Source organism: Thalassophryne amazonica, chromosome 1 (assembly GCF_902500255.1).
Source record: "Thalassophryne amazonica chromosome 1, fThaAma1.1, whole genome shotgun sequence".
Taxonomy (NCBI): domain Eukaryota; kingdom Metazoa; phylum Chordata; class Actinopteri; order Batrachoidiformes; family Batrachoididae; genus Thalassophryne; species Thalassophryne amazonica.
Window position 1 is genome coordinate 89,951,092 of NC_047103.1, and position 25,240 is coordinate 89,976,331.

At 40.4% G+C, this 25,240-nt stretch overlaps 1 protein-coding gene across 2 annotated transcripts in view; it reads right to left on the minus strand.

The window, feature by feature from the left end:
* The window catches only part of svila (supervillin a), a 227,408-nt gene that overhangs the window by 62,523 nt on the left and 139,645 nt on the right, over positions 1-25,240 (minus strand). For both annotated transcript variants that reach the window (XM_034172410.1, XM_034172402.1), the window contains exons 14-19: positions 23,965-24,457; positions 19,873-20,032; positions 14,794-14,923; positions 6,069-6,234; positions 2,296-2,376; positions 1,433-1,625 (exon numbers count right to left, since the gene is read on the minus strand). In XM_034172410.1, the coding sequence (XP_034028301.1) occupies positions 1,433-1,625; positions 2,296-2,376; positions 6,069-6,234; positions 14,794-14,923; positions 19,873-20,032; positions 23,965-24,457 (1,223 nt within the window). The remainder of the gene's footprint in view (positions 1-1,432; positions 1,626-2,295; positions 2,377-6,068; positions 6,235-14,793; positions 14,924-19,872; positions 20,033-23,964; positions 24,458-25,240) is intronic.

Genomic DNA, 25,240 nt, shown 5'->3' on the forward strand with positions numbered 1-25,240 from the left:
GACATGTGCTGGCATGAGCAGGGGGACCTTGCTGCCCTGCAGAATTTTAAACCATGATGGTGTAGTGTGTTACTAATGTAATCTTTGTGACTGTGGTCCCAGCTCTCTTCAGGTCAGTGACCAGGTCCTCCTGTGTAGTTCTGGGCATTATCAGAATCATCCTTAACCAATGAGGTGAGATCTTGCATGAAATCCCAGACCAAGGAAGATTGACAGTCATCTTGTTTTTCTTCCATTTTCTAATATTAACGACAACAGCAGGTGTCTTCTCACCAAGCTGCCTGCCTACTGTCCTGTAGTCCCAGCCTTGTGCAGGTCTACAAATTTGTCCCTGGTGTCCTTAGACAACTCTTTGGTCTTACTTGGCCATGGTGGACAGGTTGGAGTGTGATTGACTAAGTGTGTGAACAGGTGTCTTTAATACAGGTAACAAGTTCAAACAGGTGCAATTAATACAGGTAAAGAATGCACAATAGGAGGGCTTCTTAAAGAAAAATGAACAGGTTTGTGTGAGCCAGAATTCTTACTGGTTGGTAGGTGATCAAATACTTATTTCATGCAATAAAATTCAAATTAATTATTTAAAAATTATACAATGTGATTTTCTGATTTTCTTTAAGATTCTGTCTCTCACAGTTATGGAACCCGGGAGAGGTCACTTAAAGTTCTGACCATGATAATTTGTACACATGTTTTCCTTTAATCGAGCCCTCGAATTAATAAAACGTGCGCACGTTTTAATGGCCGTGATAATTCGTGCGCACGTTTTCCTTTGATCGAGCCCTCGAATTAATAAAACGTGTGCACGTTTTCTTTTAATCGAGCCCTCAAACTAATAAAACATGCGCACGTTTTCTTTTAATTGAGACCTCAAATTAATAAAACATGCGCACGTTTTCCTTTTGTTCAAAATGAACTTCATAATATAACCTAAATTGTCATCCTCACGACGGGGAGACGCTTCGCCTCAGCATACTTTTTAATGTGCTTAAACTCCAGATGATGTCATGCTGGGCAGCTGGAGTTCTCTTTATGTCCTTGTGCGCCCAAACCATGATGATACACTCTGACCAGATCCATTTCTAAAGGGGAAATGTATGACACTGTCTGCTGGTTTGATGGCTAATAGCCAACATTTATGTGTCACGACAATATAACAAAACGTGCGCACAATATAACAAAACGTGCGCACGTTCTCGCCACATGCAAAACATTTTGGAATGACACTTCCAGGGCTCCGTACACAGCTGAAGCGCACCAACGATAAAAAAAATTATAGACATCTCCATTCTTTGTAGGTGAGGAAAACTTACTAAAGTGTACAGTGGATCAAATACTTACATATTTGCCTCACTGTAAACTTTAGTACTTATTTCAAAGATTTTTTTTAACAAAAAAGAGAGCATTTTTAATACTTGCTGAAAGAACTCACTTTGGCATCTGAGGTCCAAAGATGGTATCAAAGTCATCTGTGTCCGTCTTGTGGCTGATAGGGTTCAGCTTGTCCACATGGCAAAAGACTTTGGAGGTTTTGTCAATGAAAGTTTCCAGTCCATTAAATTTCTTTTCTGTTGCTGTAATTGTAGTTTCTGGCTGTGCAGACACCATGGAGCTGTATGATGATGCTGTTCATAATACAAAATACATGCAGAGATACTCTTTATTACATGTAACAAGAATAACAAAAGTAGTTCTGTGAAAGTCAACAGAATCAGTATGCCATTTTATGATATTTAAATGTTAAATCGCGACCCGATCCCAGATAAGCAGTTGAAAATGTATGAAAATGTAATCCCAAATTCCCAAAAATCCCAAATTATATAGTTGATAATACAGAAGAAAGGTGTGATGTGCTCTGTTGTGATTTATACTCTGAAAAATATGGTAACTTTGCAGACTATAATAATAAGCTTGCTAATACAAATAAATAGATACGGTAAAGCTAAACAACAGTCAATCCCCCAGGGGTTCTGAATATTTAATCTTTTAAATATTGCATAAATCCTTTGGTGATTGGTCAGTAATCATGTGAGACTACCTTATGTAAATACAGCGAGTGGGAAAAAAAATATCTATGGTATCACAAACATTTTATAAGAGGCAAAGAGCATGCAGGCTTTCTTTGCAAGCACCAACTCCAGCAGGTGATTTCATTGATGAACTTATTCCATTTTCTGTCAGCGGTTACAAAAAACCTGCACCCTCTTGACCCTTTCTGGAATCTCTTTGACAGCACTAAGTGGAATGAATAAGGTGAAAGTTGAGGCCTGATGACTTTGCAGCCAGCAAATTAACCTTGATTGAGTTTCAATTGGAATGACTCTGCGTCCAGTTTACCCTCTGTCTCTTGGTTCAGCTCTAGAGCAGCCTTGTACTCTACAAACAACACAACCACAAACTTGCTTTACTTGTTCACAAATGCGATGTGTTAAAATCATGCAGATAGAAAGCAAGTTTGTGGTGGTCTCGTAGACCACCAGGATATTATACACTAACTGGTGCACACATAGAAATGTGTGAATGTTTTTGTAAGTTGATAACTCATTACAAGATGTTGGTATAAAATCAGACATAAGCTGACAATGGTTTTAAAACAAAGTGTGATCATAAAAAAGGAATTGCCCAGTGTAATTTATTCTGAACAATTAATCGCTATTGCAAAAAGTACATAGTGGATAAGTTATTGATGCATGGTTTTTTCTTTTTTTTTTTTTTTTTTTTTAGAAAGGAGATGTGATCAGATGTGAGTGACTTCCATGATGCTTAGCACTGGTGAGGAGTGATGTAATGCAGCACAGACCCACAGCAGGCGTTTTCTTTCGACTCTTTCAGAACCTTGGACAGTGGCGCAGCCTGAGGCTCATGTCTAAGGGCTCTGTCCCACTGGCGTTTAGGAGCATTTGCGTATGGGTTGCGCACAAAATTGGTTCATTTTCTTAACATCCGCAGTATCCATAAAACATGCTTGTATGAGTCGGCTGACATCCGCATACGTCCGCAATTGTCTGCAGAGGCACGTTTTTCCGTTTCCAGGATTTTTGAGCTGCACAAAATTTTGGCTACGGATGACATCTGCCTTACATACTCCATACATACACAAACATACTCAATATATGCGCTGTATAGCCGCCGTCATCTGCTGATATCCGCAACTGACAGGGATTTGCAGCCTGGCAGTGCACTGGGACAGTGGTGGGCACACTTCCGATAATAGATAATTAGTTTTCATTATCAGATTATCTTTTTAGATAACTTTAAAAACCATCATCGGACTAATTATCTTCCGATGAATTGCCGTCCAAAGGAGAACTGACAAAGAACTGGATGCAGGACTACACGATGCAGGACACGCGATTAACCTGAAACTCGGTCCAAAAAATTCTCGCACGAATGAAAAATCATCTGAAAAATGGCCAAAACACGCACAGTGTAAAGCCAACATTTATGTGTCAAGATAAGGCTTTTCAGAACTGACCAATTGTTAACCTTGTCCTTTGTTTTATCTATGTTTTTATTATTTATTATTGCCTTTTAACCTGTGAAGTGCTTTGTGACTTATGTCTGTGAAAGGCACTATATAAATAAATGTACTTACGTACTAATATTGAGTGCACGTTTTACAACATCATAAAACGTGTGCACATCAAACATTCTCTCCACATGCAAAACATTTTGTGATGACACTTCCAGGGCTCTGTAAAAATGCCTTTTTACAAATAAAAATGGAATATTTTACAAAAGCACATTTAGCTTTAAACCAACACACGACACACGTCACATTAACGTGTTGGTTTACATAATGAATGACTGAACCAATCAGTGTTTAGCAGAGGCACTTTTACCCAGAATGCTTTGCGGTCTGTGTTTGTTACAAAACCTAAGAATTAGTGCATTATTCAACATTGAAAGATGTATGTTATATTTTAACTTTGTACAAATTACAGAATTTTCATTAATGGAGTTATTCTATCAGTATTTTAACAAAACCGTAAGTTAGTATGACTATTTTTCAAGACCTCCACCTGACCGGAGCATTATGATTAGTAGAGAACTGATTTTGTGGGTGCTCTCAGGATTTTTCTGTGCAGCTTCCTACAGGGGACAGCATGGTCAAACATGGGAATACTGGCTCATTCTTTGGGTCTTTTGATGCTTTCAAAAGCGATCATGTTAAAAGTCAATTTCAGCTTCTTAGTAATTGCAAATGTACCAGAAACAATACTGAAATTTATCGGTTATCGATTATCTGTAACTTCTGATACCTTTTTGGGTGGTTTATCGGTTTATCTTTATCAAAGATAACTTTTCAGTTATCTGATTATCTGTTATTGAAGTTAATTTTTTGGTTATCTGTGCCCACCACTGAAAATAAGTTGTAGCGACTGCATAAAGATTGGCCACGAATAAAGTGTTTTTATTACATCTGATTTGCGGCGGATGCAAATCAGATGCGCTGTGTTCACAGCTGGACGCTGTTCTTTGTTCTACCGGCTGCCACGCGCTGTGTGCTGGATGCTGCGTATATAAAATAATTATTTTGTGGCAGATTAATAATTTTATTCTGCAAATTGCCTCCTGAATCACAGAGGAAGCTGCAGCGAACAGTTCCAGCTGCAGAAAGCATTTTGAGCTGTCTAAAAAGGTAATTATTTGACTTGTTTACATTGTCAAGACTTGATAAAACAGTTGCATGTTTTTTCCTTCTGGTCTGCAGCTGTTACAGTATTTATTCCTGTTTATAACAGATTTACCTTCTTGTTATAATCGTTCAGACGAGCTGCGCTCTGATGCGTTCCGCTAACGTCACCACTCGCCCTGTTCACTGCTTGTTTACTAGTGGTTTTCACCACTGTTTTCGTTAAAATTTAAAAAATTCAAAGCCAACCAAGATTTAATATCATTTAAACATACCAGAAGCTGTTTCAAAGGAAGAACATCATTCTGTTTCAAGGGCAAGTAAATTTTGCAATCATCTGCATAATAATGGAATGGAATGAAGTCTTCTACGAATAGTCCTCCTATTCTGCACTCTTTACCTGTATTAATTGCACCTGTTTCAACTTGTTACCTGTATTAAAGACACCTGCCCACACACGCAATCACACTCCAACCTATCCACTGTGGCCAAGACCAAAGAGCTGTCTAAGGACACCAGGGACAAAATTACACAAGGCTGGGATGGACTACAGGACAATAGACAAGCAGCTTGGTGAGAAGACAAAAATTGTTGGCATAATTATTTGAAAATGGAAGAAACACAACATGACTGTCAGTCTTCCTCGGTCTGGGGCTCCATGCAAGATCTCACTTCGTGGGGTATGGCTGATTCTGAGAAAGCCCAGAACTACATGGGAGGATCTGGTTAATGACCTGAAGAGAGCTGGGACCACAGTCGCAATGATTACATTAGTAACACACAATGCTGTCATGGTTTAAAATCCTGCAAGGCAGCAAGGTCCCCATGCTCAAGGCAGCACATGTCCAGGTCCATTTGAAGTTCAACAGTGACCATCTGGATGATCCAGAGGAGGCATGGGAGAAGGTCATGTGGTCAGATGACACCAAAACAGAGCTTTTTGGTATCAGCTCCAATCAATGTGTTTGGAGGATGAGAACAACCCCAAGAACACTGTCCCAACCATGAAGCATGGGGGTGGACACATCATACTCTGGGGGTGCTTTTCTGCAAATGGGACAGGACGACTGCACCATATTGAAGGGAGGATGGATGGGGTCATGTATTGTGAGATTTTGGCAAACAACCTCCTTCCCTCAGTCAGAGCATTGAAGATGGGCTGTGACTCAGTCTTCCAGCATGACAATGACCCCAAACACACTGCTGGGGAATCTAAGGAGTGGCTCCTTAAGAAGCATTTCAAGGTCCTGGAGTGGCCTAGCCAGTGTCCAAAATTTGCAAAATCGATCAAATACTTTTTTCTTCACTCTATGGCCTTGATGGAGCTATGTGAATAATGAATGCCATAAAGAGATTGAAGCCATAATGCAGATATTACAAAAAAAATGTGAATATATGCAGTTTCTCATTAATAGGTTAGCTGCTCTCTGACCTTTGTTCATATCGTGACCAGCTGCAGTTAACTGGATGGAGTCACCGGCAGCTTGTTGGCGTTTGTTCTTCCACACCACCTCTCTGGCTTCTCTCAGCTGTTTTCTCTTCTGGATGGACACATGACCCTCAGCCGGCTGGAAATCTATTGCATCATCAGGTATTCTCTAAGGAAGGAGAAACAGAGAAGTTGCTATCATGTCTCTTTCACAGAGCCGCGTACAGTGTATAAAGTAATGTGTATAGCGTAAAAATAAATCTGTTTGAGTCAATGAAATGTTCACACGTCAAGCAGCAATGCGTCATGTACAGTGACGCACCTCGATGGCTCAACAGTGTTTTTACACACACAGCGTGTGAGACTACACCTGTGACAGGGGGTTTCAACAGTGTGTTTACTGACAGTATTTGGCGATATGTTTGTGCATCACTGTTTAGTGTAGCATATTGTTTTTTTCCGTCACACATTTATTTCATACATTTTATTGGCACCTTTCAGTGCATTTGGAATATATTTCAACTGAAAACAAATGAAAACTATTTTGAATCATGTTTTGTCATTTAATGTTTAATAATAGCCCAAATATTTTACTTAAAATTACAGTTTCTTGTTGGAACACGGCAGCGAGAGCAGCGAGGCAGGGACGACCCAGCAGGCGAGCTTCCAACACAACACTGAGCTCAGCGAGACCCGCTGAGGATGCAAGTGGAGTGTAGGGAAGCACATGTCTGCTTTCCTCAATCTAGTAAAACAATGGTGACAGGAACTTGTCCAGTTCTTCATCTGACAGTGCTTCTTCGCCCACTAGAGATGCCCTGAGAACACTGCACAAGTTTAGAATTGACTTATGGCGTAATGGATTTAGCTTCCTCATGCATTGGATGCATTTTTAAGAAATGGTAGTGGAGTTGCTCGATAGAGCCAAAATGCACTGTGAATGGAAACGTGTACAAAAATGATGTCAAACAATATCAAACATATGAGTATTTTTCTGTACAATGGAACAAGCAATGAATGCCACATGACATACAATCCACCACTAATTAAATGACAAGGGTCTATTTAGGTGTTATACAATGACCGCATTGAGTTCACCATTAGCGATACCATGATGCATACTGAATAGTTCTGAATAGTACTGCCAAATCTGACTTTTCAGGAAAATATCCATTCGCCCTATTGACGTATCCCATAATCCCTTGCGTGCCAGAGAGTCGCTGCAGTTAAACAATATAGAGAATCAACACGATGACAGTTTATTATACTACAAAAATGTATTTTTTATGCTTTTCGTCATGTTAATAAGAGACTGCTGCATGATACCCTGAAAACTTGCTAAAACAATTAGAACAAATATTCCATGTCTGCTACATTTAATCTGCGTGGAATTTAATAAACGCAAACCGAATTTCAGACATATTATATATATTAGTCTGGAACAAAGAGGACAAACAGTGTTGAAAAGAACAATAAAGAGGTTAAAGAGCAAACTTCATTTTCCTCCAGAACAACATGATCAGGAAGCGAATGTCGCTCACAGCAGCGCCCATTGAAAATAACGGAGAGACAGCCTGTGATTCTCACGTTTACATAAAATAAACACAATAAAAATGTCTATAAACCCAGAGAATATATTCATGAGACTTTTAGGCACAATATAAAAATAGTTTTATGTTGCGATGTTAATGGTGTCGTCTGTGTGCAGCGGTTAGTGCAGCGTGATCAGAACGTCTCAGTGCAGAGCTCAGTGTTACTGAGATCTTGCAGAGCGACGACCTCTCTGAGATTTTGCAGGATTTGAAACGTCAATAAGGCGAATTCTTAATCTCTTACAGCAAGAAATATAAGTAGCAATGGATTAAGATTTTTTTCATAAAAATCCAATATTATGTTCTTTCTGAAAACAGAACTAATAAACATGTCACAACTGTCATTGTGTCACACAAAACATCATCAGTAACCTACAGAGGATTTATTTATTTATTCATTTTCTTGATTTTCACACCAATGAGACTGTCTACAACAGTAGACAGTCTGTTGGGTGATCTTAATAATCCACTGCATGCAGTCTACAGTTCATGGTGCAAGTGCATTTGGGGCAACTGCACTTTGCTTCTCATGTGACACATAATCTGAGCAGAAAGTAAGACTCATGGTGAAAAGGTTTGGTATGAAGTCATTTATTTAATCATAGTTGTATTTTGGGCATAATCTAAAAATATAATGCATTGCTAAAATACCCTGGGCCGTTTGAGCATTGTGTTTATAATTTGCAGTTGTTCAATTATTTATTAAGATCCTATTGTCGTGGGCTGCTTTTGTCTGCCTCTCTTCTCTTCTGTCTACTCTTGTGTGTTTATCTGTTTTCCCTCCAGGTGGCGCGCTACAGAGCTGAGAAACACCTGCTGCTCATCATCTACTTGTACCTGATGCTCATCTGCTCCTGCTCAGGAGCGGCTTACTTAAACCCCGGCTTTGAGCTCAGTCACTGCCAGATTCTACATTGATTCTCCATGATCATTACGTCATCATTCCAGCCGCTTCTATGCACTCTGACGTTTGAGCTTCCTACAGCTCATCTCAATTTAACCTGGCCTCCTCCATTTTCCGTAATAGAGGTTGTTGAACTTTTGGTGTTTTCAGAAGCCTTCCTCTCAGCCTCAAGCTGCGTTCACACCGGGCACGACGCGAACGGCAGCAGAGACAGGTTGCCATTAGACCGGGAGCCCACAGGGGTCAGCCTAGCTGGAAAAGTAACAAAATTTGTTCTGTCCAGCAAGGATCTATGCACCTGAACAAACAAAGAAATGGAAGTCTGCTGGTCCCCTGCTGGTGGGTGTGGTCCTCAGGGGCAGGATAATACATGGAAAATTTGAGCTAGCTTAGTTCTTGTAAGTAACAAATAAAAGCAAGTCAAAATATAATAAGTATGATAAAGTGTATTAGAAATGACCAATGACAGAGGTTTTTGGTGGTGGGGTACCCCTGCCAGACCTAAAAAAAAGGGCACCAAAAATCATGCTAGATCAGCTCGTGGGGTAACAACTTGAAACCAACCTCAAATTTATCAGTATGAACCACTTTCTCAGAAATGAGCAGTGACAGACATTTTCAGTGCTGGGGGGGGGGGGGGGGGGGGGGTCCAAGCCAGACACCCCCAAAGTACCACGTCCTGCAGCTGAGCTAGCTCAGCTTATGGGGTAACAACTTGAAACTAACTTCAAATTTATCAGTACAGACCACTTTATGAGAAATGAGCAGTGACAGACATTTTCAGTGGTGGGGGGTCTGAGCCAGACACCTCCAAAGTACCACGCCCTGCAGCTTGTTGTTCATCAGTAGTCATACCAATTTATTTGACACAGGGAGGACTACTATAATCACTCCAACTTGGATTATGATTATTGATCCTGATCAGGTAGCATGATGTTCCTGTATGGTTCTCTTAACAAAGGGCCAACCAAATATTTCTGAAGTTGCAATATTTATGCCGAGTGAGTGAATTTACCTGTAGAACGCTGATGTGAAATCACATCCTGTAAATGCATGGAACCCTGGGAGTGCTCGCGGTAGACCGGACTTGCATTCCTCGAGGACTTCAGCAATGTTTGAGACATTGATGAATCGCCTCGTATTCCCATTCACACAGTCCAGGATTATGTTCGCCATGCACGTCTGGACATCGACATCCAATAGCACCTATTAGGATCACCAGCACGTCTGTGTCTGAGGCTTTGACAATTATGTGTCCTAATGTGATGCTGGCAGCATGGAAGGCTATGAGAGTATCTGCTTCCTCGTGGTCTCCTTGCAGGTGTGCTGGCTTGGTGACAGATATCACTTGTTGTTGGTAATCGGGAATGTACTGGTAGCAGTCTCCTCCATATGACACAATGACTGCATTTTCATTTATTTATTTATTGTAAATGAATTTCTTTTCATTCACAACCAGTTCTCTTCTTTGTTCCCAGTGTTTGAGTCCATTGCCTGTAACAGTTCGGTCGTATCTGGACCTCTAACCACAACACCTATTGTCTTATGTACAATTTGTACATGTTCAATAAAGCCCCTCTATCAATCAATTAATCAATCAAAAACAATCTATGTTTTAACGGCATCTGCATGAGGCCTTGCACTAACATCCATAATTTTGCTCCAGAGGTGGTGTTAGGTTCCAACAACAGCATTTTCAGTTTTAGAAGTGTTTATTTCTTACTAGCTTTCACATAATAAATGACAAAGATGGTGAGTTTTGCAGCTTGTTAAACCAGCCTGTGACATCATGATCACGTCAGCAAAATGTCTTCTAAATCACTTTAGAGGTGTTATTAGGTTCCAAAACCAGTGTTTTCAGTTTTAGAAGTGTTTATTTCTCACTAGCTTTTGCATAATATATGAGAAACATGCTACATAAAAACATAAATGAAGCAATTTAAGACAGACCTGCCACTGACGTTACAGGGCAGCTCTACTCTTTCACTTTAAAAAACACCGAACAGATTGAAACAGAATGTGCCATGTTTACCTCTTAAAATACTTCTTAAATAGGTCAAGGTTAGCCATCTTAGAACTTGTCTAAGGTCTGTGTCCCAAGAATGTTCCCTGTGAATTTGAAGACTTCGATAGTAATAGGACTGGACCTTTGCTGAGCACAGACAGACAGACAGATGGACGCAAAGTCTTTGCAACACACGATGACCATATTTGAGGGCCTCGGGTAATAAATTAATTAGATTGCCATCTCTCACTCTACTCCTTTTCATCTCTGGAACGCACTGAAGCCTGGCTATTCAGACAGCAAACTGAAGTTAAATGTTTTCGGGCCAGTTTACAAATTGGTGCACAAAGCATCAAAATGATAAGGAGCCAACAACGATCCTAGAAGTGATGACAAACTGCTTCTGCAGCACTTTTCCCCATCAAGCAGATGCTCAAAGTGCTTCACAATGATGTCTCACAATTTACTTTCCCAATGGAGGTTGGTGCCCATTTTTACAGGTGGGTGGACTGAGGCAATGTAGATTAAGTGTCATGTCCAATGACACAGACAGGTAGCATGAGCAGGATTTGAACCCAGGTCTACATATTGGAAAGCCACCTCATCATCCACTTTGTTGTGTCAGTTTTGTGATGTCCTATTGATGTTTCCTTATATTTTGTTTAATTGTTTTCAATTTTGTTTCACTGAATATCCAAGGACAGTCTGTGCACATAGTAACCCACCAATGTAAGGCATAAGTGAATATTGTGTTGTATACATGCCATAAAGACAGTGCACTCAAAGTCTGACAAGTTTTTTTGTTGGTCCATGGTACAATGACTGTCCATTGTATAGTCATGCAACACTGCACATACCTCATATTAAGACCAGCATGCCCTTGGGCATGCACTCACTATTTATAAATGCAGGGACTGGCCATGAAAATAAGAAAAGTGTTGATTGGAAACTGCATTAACCCTTGTGATCTGTGCTGTTTTGTGAAGAGTGGAAAATGAGGCCCAAGATTTCAATCCCAGCAAATGTCCTCAGGAATTTGATAGCAATATATAAGTGACCTAGAGGCTCACTGGTGCCTGCACTGGCCACACAGCATGATGGAACCACCTCCAAATTTTACTGTAGGTAGCAAGTGTTTTTCTTGGAATGCTGTGTTCTTTTTCTGCCATGCATACTACCCCTTGTCATATCCAAATAACTCAATTTTAGTTTAATCAGTCCACAGCAACTTATTCCAAAATGAAGCTGGCTTGTCCAAATGTGCTTTATTTAGCATACCTCAAGCGACTCTGTTTGTGGCGTGTATGCAGAAAAGCCTTCCTCTGCATTACTCTCCCATACAGCATTTCCTTGTGCAAAGCGCACTGTATAGTTGAATGATGCACAAAGGCACTATCTGCAGCAAGATCATGCTGTAGGTCTTTGGAGCAGGTCTGTGGGTTGACTAGGACTGTTCTCACCATCCTTTGCTTCAGTTTATCTGAGATTTTTCTTGGCCTGCCACTTCGGGCCTTAACTAGTACTGTGCCTGTTGTCTTCCATTTCCTCACTATGTTCCTCACAGTGGAAACTGACAGCTAAAATCTCAGATAGCTTTTTGTATCCTTCCCCTAAACCATGATGTTGAACAATCTTTGTTTTCGGGTCATTTGAGAGGTGCTTAGAAGCACCCATGTTGTCACTCATTACAAGAGATGCAAAGAGGACAAACATTTGCAAATGGCCATCTTAAATACCCTTTCTCATGATTGGATTCACCTGTGTAAGGAGGTTGAGGGTCAATGAGCTTACCAACCAATTTTGTGTTCCAGTAATTAGTGCTAAATGTATTCAAATAAATAAAATGACAAGGGTGCCCAAATTTATGCACCTGCCTAATTTAGTTTAAATAATTATTGCATACTTTCTGTAAATATTAGAAACTTCATTTCACTTCTCAAACATCTTTGTGTTTGTCTGCTATATCATCACCTTCCTAAAATAATGGCCTAAGTCATATTTCCAAAACATGAATTGGGCTATTATTTTAGGAAGGTGACGATATGATATATTTAACTGAAATTTCTGATCCAAACAACCAATGATTTATAAAGGAAAATCATGGAAATCATCAGGGGTGCTCAAACTTTTACATACCATTGTATGTCCCATACAGGTGCGTTGGTGCCACTACTTATCTGCAGTCTGCAGAGTGAAGTACAGCAGAGTCTACAGACAGGTAGCATAAGTGGGAATCTAACTCATCAACGTATTCACAAGCCAGAAAATGACAACTGCATCAGGCAGAACCTAGCAATAACACCTCCTCTGTCCTGTGCACTATTTTGCACTTGGTGGAAGATAGGGCCTAAAAGGTGCTATGTTCCATGCATTTTAACACAAGTAAGTACAACCCCTGGCAAAAATTATGGAATCACCGGCCTCGGAGGATGTTCATTCAGTTGTTTAATTTTGTAGAAAAAAAGCAGATCACAGACATGACACAAAACTAAAGTCATTTCAAATGGCAACTTTCTGGCTTTAAGAAACACTATAAGAAATCAAGAAAAAAAAAAAATTGTGGCAGTCAGTAAAGGTTACTTTTTTAGACCAAGCAGCGGGGAAAAAATATGGAATCACTCAATTCTGAGGAAAAAAATATGGAATCATGAAAAACAAAAGAACGCTCCAACACATCACTAGTACTTTGTTGCACCACTCTGGCTTTTATAACAGCTTGCAGTCTCTGAGGCATGGACTTAATGAGTTACAAACAGTACTCTTCAATCTGGCTCCAACTTTCTCTGATTGCTGTTGCCAGATCAGCTTTGCAGGTTGGAGCCTTGTCATGGACAATTTTCTTCAACTTCCACCAAAGATTATCAGTTGGATTAAGATCCGGACTATTTGCAGGCCATGACATTGACCCTATGTGTCTTTTTGCAATGAATGTTTTCACAGCTTCTGCTCTATGGCAAGATGCATTATCATCTTGAAAAATGATTTTATCATCCCTAAACATCCTTTCAATTGATGGGATAAGAAAAGTGTCCAAAATATCAATGTAAATTTGTGCATTTATTGATGTAATGACAGCCATCTCCCCAGTGCCTTTACCTGACATGCTGCCCCATATCATCAATGACTGTGGAAATTTACATGTTCTCTTCAGGCAGTCATCTTTATAAATCTCATTGGAACGGCACCAAACAAAAGTTCCAGCATCATCACCTTGCCCAATGCAGATTCGAGATTCATCACTGAATATGACTTTCATCCAGTCATCCACAGTCCACGATTGCTTTTCCTTAGCCCATTGTAACCTTGTTTTTTTTCTGTTTAGGTGTTAATGATGGCTTTCGTTTAGCTTTTCTGTATGTAAATCCCATTTCCTTTAGCCGGTTTCTTACAGTTCGGTCACAGACCTTGACTACAGTTTCCTCCCATTCGTCCCTCATTTGTTTTGTTGTGCATTTTCGATTTTTGAGACATATTGCTTTAAGTTTTCTGTCTTGACGCTTTGATGTCTACCAGTATGTTTGCCTTTAACAACCTTCCCATGTTGTTTGTATTTGGTCCAGAGTTTAGACACAGCTGACTGTGAACAACCAACATCTTTTGCAACATTGCGTGATGATTTACCCTCTTTTAAGAGTTTGATAATCCTCTTTGTTTCAACTGACATCTCTCGTGTTGGAGCCATGATTCATGTCAGTCCACTTGGTGCAACAGCTCTCCAAGGTGTGATCACTCCTTTTTAGATGCAGACTAACAAGCAGATCTGATTTGATGCAGGTGTTAGTTTTGGGGGTGAAAATTTACAGGGTGATTCCATAGTTTATTCCTCAGAATTGAGTGAGTCCATATTTTTTTCCCTCTGCTTGGTCTAAAAAAGTAACCGTTACTGACTGCCACAATTATTTTTCCTGATTTCTTATAGTGTTTCTTAAAGCCAGAAAGTTGCCATTTGAAATGACTTTAGTTTTGTGTCATGTCTGTGATCTGCTTTTTTTCTACAAAATTAAACAACTGAATGAACATCCCCCGAGGCCGGTGATTCCATAATTTTTGCCAGGGGTTGTATAAATACGAGTACATAAAAGCTGGCATTCAGAACTGTATTCTTCTCATATTCATTCTTTGATCTCAAACCCAATCATCTTCAGTGTACAGCAAAACAAATGAATTGTGCTGGTCATTGCAGTACTTTTGGAGTGGACTCAGTGAATGCACACATCAGCTAGTTACCTTCTTCCAGATGCTCTGCTCCACCTCCCAGAGATGAGCATGCTGGTGACCTTCAACCACCTTTACCATTTCCTGCTTCTTGATTCGGTTCCTCCAATCCTCTTCACCACTCTTCTTCAACAAGGCCACTCTGGAGACAGGATTTTAAACAAAGATCATATAAACAGAAATAACTGTTCTGCAAGCACTGCAGAGACAGTGGGTTGTTATACAAATAATGAATGTTCATGAGTGTAATGGTAAGAATATTTCATGAGGTGAAAGATGGAATGAATGGGAATGGATGGAATGAAAAATGAATTACATCCATTTTGGAATAAGGCTGGAACATAACAAAATGTGGAAAAAGTGAAGCCCTGTGAATACTTTCCAGATGCACTGAATATCTCAATAACCAAGAAGTCCAGATGGATAATCAAAAGCAATTATTGATCCAACAAAATGATAGACTCAAACGGCTTCATAATGAAGTCACACAAAAGTCATACAATGAAGTGATACATTACAGACATATGTATATTTTCTTGAACATTTATACTGCAGTGTGTACAGTGTGCTAGGTATGTATCAGCCCCTGATGCAGCTATATATTAAAAGACAAGTGGCCTCTGTGTATGTGTATGTGTGCGTGTGTATGAGTTTGATCATGGAGAAACTGGGGAGAGTTGACATTTGCTGTTTGGTATGCTTATGGATTTTGGGCCAAGGATGAACGCTGCAAAAACAGCAAATTGATAGGACAAACATTTTCAAAGAAATTGGGGATATTAGGTAACAGCAGTGAACAATGGATGTTGGTAATTACATTCTGGACTCACATGCCATTCCAGCAGGGGGCGGTAAATCATCTATACATTAAAAGCTAAGTGGCCTGTGTACATGTAAGCATGCATGTGTATTACTTCGATCACGGAGAAATTGGGGAGAGCTGACATTTGTCTTTTGGTATGCTTATGTATTTTGGATCAAGGATGAACGCTGTCAAAATGGAACATTGATAGGACTAATATTTTTGGAGAAACTATGGATATTAGCTAACAACACTGAACACCATTCCAGCAAGGGGTGGTCAATCATCTATATATTAAAAGCCTACATGCTTGTCTGTGTGATTTTATTTTGTAAGTTCAATGTAAGTACATAATATAATTGTAAATACATTAAAATTACATGGATGGCACAAGAAAGTTTATTTCCATTATGGTCCATTTAAAAATTAAATGACAAAGTAGAAGTAATTAAAAATAATAATAATATAATAATGATCACATGTATATGATAACATGAACCGAAATGCTTTATAAATAGATGAAGACTTCAAAATTAACATTAAAAAAATTATGTAATTAAAAGAATATAAAAGGGCTGAGTTCTTCAAAAAAGGTGTTGCAGTCTAAGGTACTAAAACATTCTGGACTCACACGCCATTCCAATTTATTATAGAAACTTTCCATAATTTATTAACACCCTTGAAAATGTCAGCTACCTATTTTATACACACTGCCCAATCTAGAGCCTGTGGATCCCATGGGCAACATGCTAGTTTCATTTTATTTATGCCGTCATTCCAAATGCCATAAAATAAAAGGTTGCTAATGAAATTTTTCATGGACAAAATTACATTGGTCCTATTTTCCTGCACATAAAAATCCATGTCCTATCTGATTACTGACATTATCTGATTGTTTAGTGTAGTGTTTCTCAACCTTTTTTGAGTCGCGGCACCCTTTTTATATTTACAAAATCCTGCGGCACACCACCAACTAAAATAATATTATAATGCTATTACCTCTGGTTTTGCGCAAAACCCAATTATCGCAATAGAAAATCGATACAGAAAACATTGCATTTCGAAAATCCTCAAGCATTTTGCGTGCGCTCTGATCTCAAGTAGGGCTGTCACGATTAGACATTTCTGGAGACGATTAATTGTCAGACAAATAATTGCGATTGACGAATATACGTATTGTCTATTTTTTTTCTTTTTTTCCCCTTCTTTATATTCTACTATTGTAGTATAATTACACAACTCTGGAAGAACGTTTGGGTTCTGTGAAACTGGGAATGGTGCAACATTTTTATTTTTATCTTCATTTTACATACAGTCCCAACTTTTTCTGATTTGTGGTTGTTTCTGTTGCATTTCTGAAATTGTTTCTCCTCATCAGTCACGTTTTGTGCTTAAACACTACATTAAGCTCAAGACTGAACAAATAAATACCTTTGGAAAATAACAGCTGTTAAAGTTCAGAGTTCTCACCTGCTTTTTGTGATCTGTGCGTCTGAACATTTGTTTTTTTTGTGTATCTCAGTTTATTCATATATTCTCATTTTTTAAATATGTTTTTAAAGATATTTGACCGTTTATTTCATCTCATGATCTCATAAATTCAGCATACGACGCGCACATGGTGTGAACAGGACGGTAACGGCAGAATCACACCTTTAGAGAAAGTTCAGAGAGAAGTAAAAGCTTCACGTTTTCGTTTTGTTAACATGTTCACTCCATTTAAAATCCTCTCTCTGCTCAGCGCTCGCTGCGCACTGTTGCCCCAGCGCCTTGGGGCAACAGTTTGTTGTGATTTGGCGCTATATAAAAAAAATTGATTGATTGATTGATTGAACGTGTCGCGCCTGCATTCAGGAATCTCCCTCACCCACCCCCTCCCCTCCCTCACTCACCCCCTCCCCTCCCTCACCCACCCCCTCCCCTCCCTCACTCACCCCCTCCCCTCCCTCACCCACCCCCTCCCCTCCCTCACTCACCCCCTCCCCTCCCTCACCCACCCCCTCCCTCGCAGTCTGCAGCCTGTTAACTCCGCGCGCGTGCACACACAGGCACAGACACACACACCGACAGCTCCGCATTTTAGACGCGGCTTTTGAAGGAGACGGTACTGTTTTAATCGGCCGTCAGCCTCCTTGTTATTGTCCCGCCTTAAGACGAGAGCGAGGCTGCAGAACAATGATGTCAGATTCTGAGTCGTTTTATGCTTTGTGGATAAAATAAATAATTCACGGTAATCGCGAATATGAAAAATAATCGCGAATATGAAAAATACCCACGGCACCCCTGACGATCGATCACGGCACCCCGGTTGAGAATCACTGGTTTAGTGGTCATGTAAACAGCAAAATCCAATATGCTTTATCCAATAATTATTGTGGTACCATCTGTTTATGGGGTTGATTTGATTTTTGTGTCAGGTCTGTCCTTTTCTGTTTTCAGTGCCCAGGTCTCCAGGTCTTTCTTGCCTTTATTTATACGCCAGTGTTTTTGCTTCTTGGTTGTATTATAGTGTCTCTTGGGGTTTGTGGCTTATTTCTATATCATGAGTTATCTGTGTCACTTTGTGTCTGCCTTTTTCCACTTCTCATAATTGTCTTGTTTAGTCACCAATGTATGTTCTGTTTTCTGCTGCCTCCATGTGTTCCCCCTTTGTTAGTACTCTTCATACTCTCTGCTCCCCTCCACAGCATGTCTTTTTCCTGGTTCTCTCCCTCAGCCCCAACCAGTCCCAGCAGAAGACTGCCCCTCCCTGAGCCTGGTTCTGCTGGAGGTTTCTTCCTGTTAAAAGGGAGTTTTTCCTTCCCACTGTAGCCGAGTGCTTGCTCACAGGGGGTCGTTTTGACCGTTGGGGGTTTTACGTAATTATTGTATGGCCTTGCCTTACAATATAAAGCGCCTTGGGGCAACTGTTTGTTGTGATTTGGCGCTATATAAAAAATTGATTGATTGATTGATACTGTCTAATCAGTACATCTGTGTCTAATTAGTTCAGCTGGTTATTTAAGGTCTCACTGTGGTGTTAGTTCCTTGCTTGTTCATTGTTTGTATTTGTATAATGCGTTCTTGGTCTCCTGTGTCTTCCTGTCCTCCTGTCTCAGTAAGTAGCCAGTGTTGGTTTTTTTGCACTCCCTTTTTGTATTGACTCAGTTCTGAATTTTTGCACTCCCTTTGTGTATTGACTGTCTTAGTTTTTCCTCACTTCGTCATGTCCTGGATTCCACTCACCCTGAGTGGGTTGAGACTGAATTTTTTTTTTGAACTCTTCTTTTTTGGGAAGCCCTCACCCAGATGGGTGTAGAACTGTAATTTTGTTTTGACTTTCTCTACCCTGGCTTGAGTTATTTGTGAAACTCTTGTTTGTTAATTAAACACTGATTCTTGGAATTTACCTTTTGTGTCCTAGCTGCTCTGCATATTGGGGTTGAACTTGTTTACTTCTTGGTGCCAAACCGTAACAGATAATGACTTATCTGATTATGAGAAATCAGATTAAAACACCTGGATTTCTCCCCAATACTGTGATTTCTTCGGTACATGTAAACCATTAATCTGATTTATTTCATTGTTTTACATTTGTGCATGTGTAAAAGCAGTTGTCACTCACATTTCCAGAGGTGCAGTGAGACGAACTGCTGTCTTGTCGCACCACATAACAGCTTTAATCAGATCAAAAAGTTCAGAGAGTCCGTGGAGTGTCCCAAAAAAAAAAATTGACAGGACGCCCAAGTGTCTTGAATGGCCCTGTGTGTTGTTTCAGCATTCTAAAGAGCAAATTTCTTGGTGATCTAAGTGGTTTATAGACAAACGTATTAAAGTTGAGCGGAGTTTCCTGAAAGCGTGATGTCATATTTCAGAAGCTTCGACAAAAACTGAGAGAGAGACAGAGACAGAGGGAGAGAGAGAGACCAACAGAGAAAGAAAGAGAGACAGACAGTCCTATATTTGTTGTTTTATGTCACACTTGCTTTGGCAATGTAAATGTATTTTTCCCATGCCAATAAAGCCTTTTTGGAATTGAAATTGAGAAAGAGACAGAGAGAGAGAGAGACCTGGGGCAGTTCTGTGGTATGGTGAATGTGGTGATGTACTGCATCAGCACATGCTCACGGATATGATTTAAACTGAACCTAAAAACTGGCACAGCACCACCTTCCACAGGTGCACCATCGACAGCATTCTGAGCATCTGTATCACAGCCTGATTTGGCATCTGCACTGTATGGGAGGGACAATGGAGTGTAGAACCCATGGATACAATTAAAAATATTGGAATCTCAAGTCAAGGCCCACCTCTCTTTGATGGACATGCGTCTGGCCATCACTGTGTCACTCAGCCTCTCAAGCTGAACCAGACTGGTTGTTGGTTCGTTGTCATCTGCTGGAAGTTCACACAGACTCCTGGCTGAGCCAGACGCTGGCTTGGCTGTGAACACACAGACTTTCTGTAGCTCTGTTACAAAAAGCAGACAAACCAAACAATCAAGTTGGGTAATGGTGCTTTCCCACATTAAAACTACATTGTTATTATTATTTTGTTTTTACATGAACATACTTCTTCTTTGTCTTTTGACTGTTCCCATTACGGGGCGCCACAGCAGCTCAATCGTTTCCATCTCACTCTGTCCTCTGTATCTTCCTCTGTCACACCAACCACCTGCATGTCCTCCCTCAGCACATCCATAAACCTCCTCTTTGGCCTCCCTCTTCTCCTCCTGCCTGGTGGCTCCATCCTCAGCATCTTTTTCCCTATATACCCTGGATCCAAACCATCTCACTCACACCTCTCTGACTTTGTCTCAAAACCGTCCCACCTGAGCTGTCCCTCTGATATGTTCATTCCTAATCTTGTCAATTCTCGTCACTCCCAAAGAGAATCTCAACATCTTCAGCTCTGCCACCTCCAGCTCTGCCTCCTGTCTTTTTGTTAGTGCCACCGTCTCTAAACCATACAACATAGCTGGTCTCACTACTGTCTTGTAAACTTCCCCTTCACTCTTGCTGATATTCTTCGGTCACAAATCACTCCTGCCACCTTTCTCCACCCACTCCACCCTTCCTGCACTCTCTTCTTCACTTCTCTACCACACTCTCCATTACTTTGAACAGTTGACCCCAAATATTTAAACTCCTCTACTTTCACCACTTCTACTCCTTGTAACTGCACTATTCCACTGGGCTCCCTCTCATTCACAGACATGTACTCAGTCTTGCTTCTACTGACTTTCATTCTCCTTCTCTCCAAAGCATATCTCCACCTCTCCAGACTAGACTCAACTTGCTCTCTACTCTCACTACAGATCACAATGTCATCTGCAAACATCATAGTCCATGGGGACTCCTGTCTGATCTCATCCGTCAACCTGTCCATCACCACTGCAAACAAGAAAGGACTCAGAACTGATCCTTGGTGTAATCCCACCTCTACCTTGAATGAGTCTGTCATTCCGACTGCGCATCTCACCGCTGTCACACTATTCTTGTACATGTCCTGCACTACCCTAACATACTTTTCTGCCACTCCAGACTTCCTCATACAATACCACAGCTCTTCTCTTGGCACCCTATCATAAGCTTTTTCTAAGTCCACAAACACACAATGTAACTCTTTCTGGCCTTCTCTGTACTTCAACAGTATCTGCGGGTCACAGACCTTTCTCTTTTTGTGCCCCTGTTCTGTGGAATGGTCTCCCTGTGTCAATAAAACAGTGGAGACTTTCAAGTCCAGACTTAAGACGCACTTCTTTTCCCTTTCATATGGCTAGCATACTGGTACAGTTTTGTTTAACGCTTTTTACTCTTTTAATTCATTTTATTAGCGTGTCGCAGCCTCAACTTTACCTAAATTCTGGGTCTTTTAGTGAAACTTAGGGCTAGTGGCTGGCGATCACCTTAGTATTTCTTCTGTTTTTCTTGTTGATTAATGCTGGCAATTATACATTATTTTTTGTCTTTCTGATGCCTGATTCTGTTTTTTCTCTCTGTTTAAGGTGCAGCTCCATCCAGAGATGGGAGTTGTATTTGTGTTGGCGGCCCTCGTGTGCACCAACAGCATTTCTTGTATATTCGTCCGTGAATTGTTCTGTAATTTATGTTTGTAGCATGGCCCAAGCAGAGGGTCACCCCTTTGAGTCTGGTCTGCTTGAGGTTTCTTCCTCAGAGGGAGTTTTTCCTTACCACTGTTGCTCTGGGGGTTGGTAAGGTCAGACCTTACCTGTGTGAAGCACCTTGAGGCAACTCTGTTGTGATTTGGTGCTATATAAATGAAAATAAATTGAAATAAAAAAAAATTGAGTATTCTCAGAGCAAACATTGCATCTGTCGTGCTCTTTCTCAGCATGAAACCATGTTGCTGCTCACAGATCTTCACCTGTTTTCTAAGCCTAGCTTCTACTACTCTTTCCCGTAACTTCATGCTGTGGCTGATCAACTTTATGCCTCTGTAGTTACTGCAGCTCTGCACATCACCCTTGTTCTTGAAAATATCTTGAACCAGCACACTTCGTCTCCACTCCTCAGGCATCCTCTCACTTTCCAAGATTTTATTAAACAATCTGGTAAGAAACTCTACTGCCATCTCTCCTTGACATTTCCATGCCTGCAATGGAATGTCATCTGGACCAACTGCCTTTCCACTCTTCATCCTCTTCATAGCAGCCCTCACTTCTTCCTTACTAATCTCTTCTACTTCCTGATTTACTCTCATCACATCATCCAGCCTTTTCTCTCGCTCATTTTCTTCATTCATCAGCTCTTCAAAATATTCCTTCCACCTTCTCAGCACACACTCCACACTTGTCAGCACATTACCATGTGCATCTTTTACCACCCTTTTACATGAACATACAATGAATAAAAATCTGTGAAGCAGCTTGTGAAATTGATCTTAACTGTTCAATATGCTGCTACCTGAAAAACAATCAATCATTTCACAATGCAGTGAAAAAGCTTTAAGTTTATTGCTGTTTCTCCTTCCCTTCAACCCTTCATGGCCCACAGACATGGGCCGGTATATTTTCTGATCCACTTCTTGACAAGCCCAAGAACACCACTGACCACTGGCATTATCATTATTTTCTTGCACCATGTTCTCTTTGTTTCTATTTCTAGGTCTTTATACTTGGAGAGTTTTTCTTTTGTTTTCAAAGAGGTGTTTCTGTTTGTGGGGACAGACATGTTCATGACATGTTCTCTCCTTCGTGTCTTTCACAACTATATTTTGTCTGTTCACCTTGATCGCATTGTCAGTTTGAACTGGCATGTTCCACAGTATTGCAGCTGCTTTGTTTTTGGTAACCGTCAAAGGCTCATGTTTGTAATATTTGTCTTGCACTTTAATGTTATAGTGCTTGCAGATTTTACAGTTAATTAATTAATTAATTCATTCATTCATTAAGAGATACACTTTATAAAAAAAACTGGTTTCATTGTTTGTGTTGAGCTGATGTGAGCTGCCAGAACAACTTCAGCGTGACTTGGCATTGATTCTACAAGTCTCATGAACTCTACTGGGAGGTGGAACACTATTCTTCCAAACAGATATTCCCTGATTTGGTGCTTTGATGATGACAGTGAACAGCGCTGTCCAACATGGTCATGCTATGTCTCTCGTAGGTGTTCAGCTGGGATACATTCTGGTGACTGTAATGCTTATATGACATCCAGGTGCACCAATATTTCCTGAATCCAAATTAAACATTAGCTTCCCCCCCACACACACACTTTTCAGAGGAAGAAGGAGAGTTGGGAACCCAGAGCAGATAGGTTGTAGTCTGATCAATCCCATTCAGTGGAGAACAGTTCTCAGTAGGTGCCTCTGGGTAAGTCCCACTGGACAGTAAATTACTACAGACATCTCATTGCTTATGGCACAAATATTTTATTCATCTCTGTGATGGAGACTTATACTTGACTCTCTCATACTGCAGATAGTGATACCTTATTATTGTCTTTAAATTTCTGGGGCCTCATGTACAAAGCGTATTTTAGTTGACCTTGTAATAGCATTTCCTTGAATCATTACTTTCTTATTTCAATATTGGAGTTCAGGCTTCAAGAACACATTATTTTTCCCATTTGCTGTGATTTAGCAGGTCCCCTGTTTGTATTTTTTTTATTTTTTTTTTACAGTGTTAACATTTATACATTTGCTTTTGTGTTTCTTAGGTTACTGAAGTTACTCGGGGCGGGGGGTCCTCTTTGGTGTTACCTATCCCAGTGTTCCAATCAAAATGGTAGGTTTATGTTTTCTGTACACTGCTTTTGTTATGCGCCTCCTGATTTGAGGGGAGTCACATAAGCACCACCAAACATGAAAAACATGCATGGGGAAATGCTATTACAAGGTCAACTGGAATTTTGAATTCCCAGTTAAAATTCTCTTACCTCCATTGAAAGCTTTGCTCTTCTGGCTTTCTGGATCATATTGTTCTCTCAGATCCCTCTTCTGCTCCTGACTCTCGAGGAGAATATGATTGTCTGTGCTCTCCAAGTCTCCATCTTGCCTCCATCTTGTCAGTCTTTTGTCTTCTCTGCTATCTTTTCCACTCTGGAACTGTGTCTTAGTAGCCAGCTTGGCTGTCCCCTCAGGAGAGCGGTATTTCCTTTGTCCTCCTCCTATATCCATTTCTTCTTCAAGACAGACATTCTCATGATGCTGCCACTTATGGTCCATTGAGTCCTGGATCATCCAGCTGTCTGCAGGTTGTTTTTGGGAGCCTGGATGAAGAAACCTACCATTGGAAGATGGGATGAACGCTACCTGGGTTTTGTCCCTGATTATTTGGATGTCTCCAGCATGGTCCTTGGAAAAGGTGTCTCCTGGTCTCAGAGAAGAGGATGATGTTGATCCATACTGGGAGCCTGCTCCATTGTGAAGCTGTGCAACACAAAAATACAGAGTGAAAAAGGATTTAGTTTAGTGTCGGCTTGAACTTCAAGGTTCTCAAACAGCAGTATATCATAAAAGGCAGTTGCAGTGTCACAAATCCATGCCAGAAACCATCTATTAAAACCAATGCATCCCAATACAAATTTGTGATCTGATATACAGATGGAGCTGTCCGTCAAGCATCCCATCCTGAGAAATCACCACAAAGATAATACTTTCAAGGTCATGCAGGTCATCAAACCAGATCTTATATCAAGTTTTCATAATGTGAACCCAGTCTGTGATTGCTCCTGAATGTAAGGATAGGTCATCACAGACAAGGAGGGGAACGACTGGTAGCTTGATGACTTGGGTCAATGTAGATGTGTCTTGTTCTTGGAAAGGTAAGCAATAGGCATAGTCACATGTGCCTGGAACTGATGAAACTGATGAGATGGGAAATAAGCATTCATATAAACTTTAAAAATGTGATAACTATTAAAAAAAAAAAAATTAAAATGAAACAGTTCCTGCTTTGGATGAGCTAATGTCACATATAGTTGATCCAGTTATGTTCTCTCTATCACAGAAACAAGCTCCTGTAAAAGTCTGTAGTATCAAATACGAACACATCACAGCCTCATCTGGAACGATGGATGACCCACACTGTGTACAGTGAGCCGCCTCTCCCAGAACAAACTTACTGCAAAAGCCTGCCATGCATCCACTCTCATCATTAAATCACAAAACAGAGATAAGCTAAAATGAAATGCTTTCACCATAAACTATGAG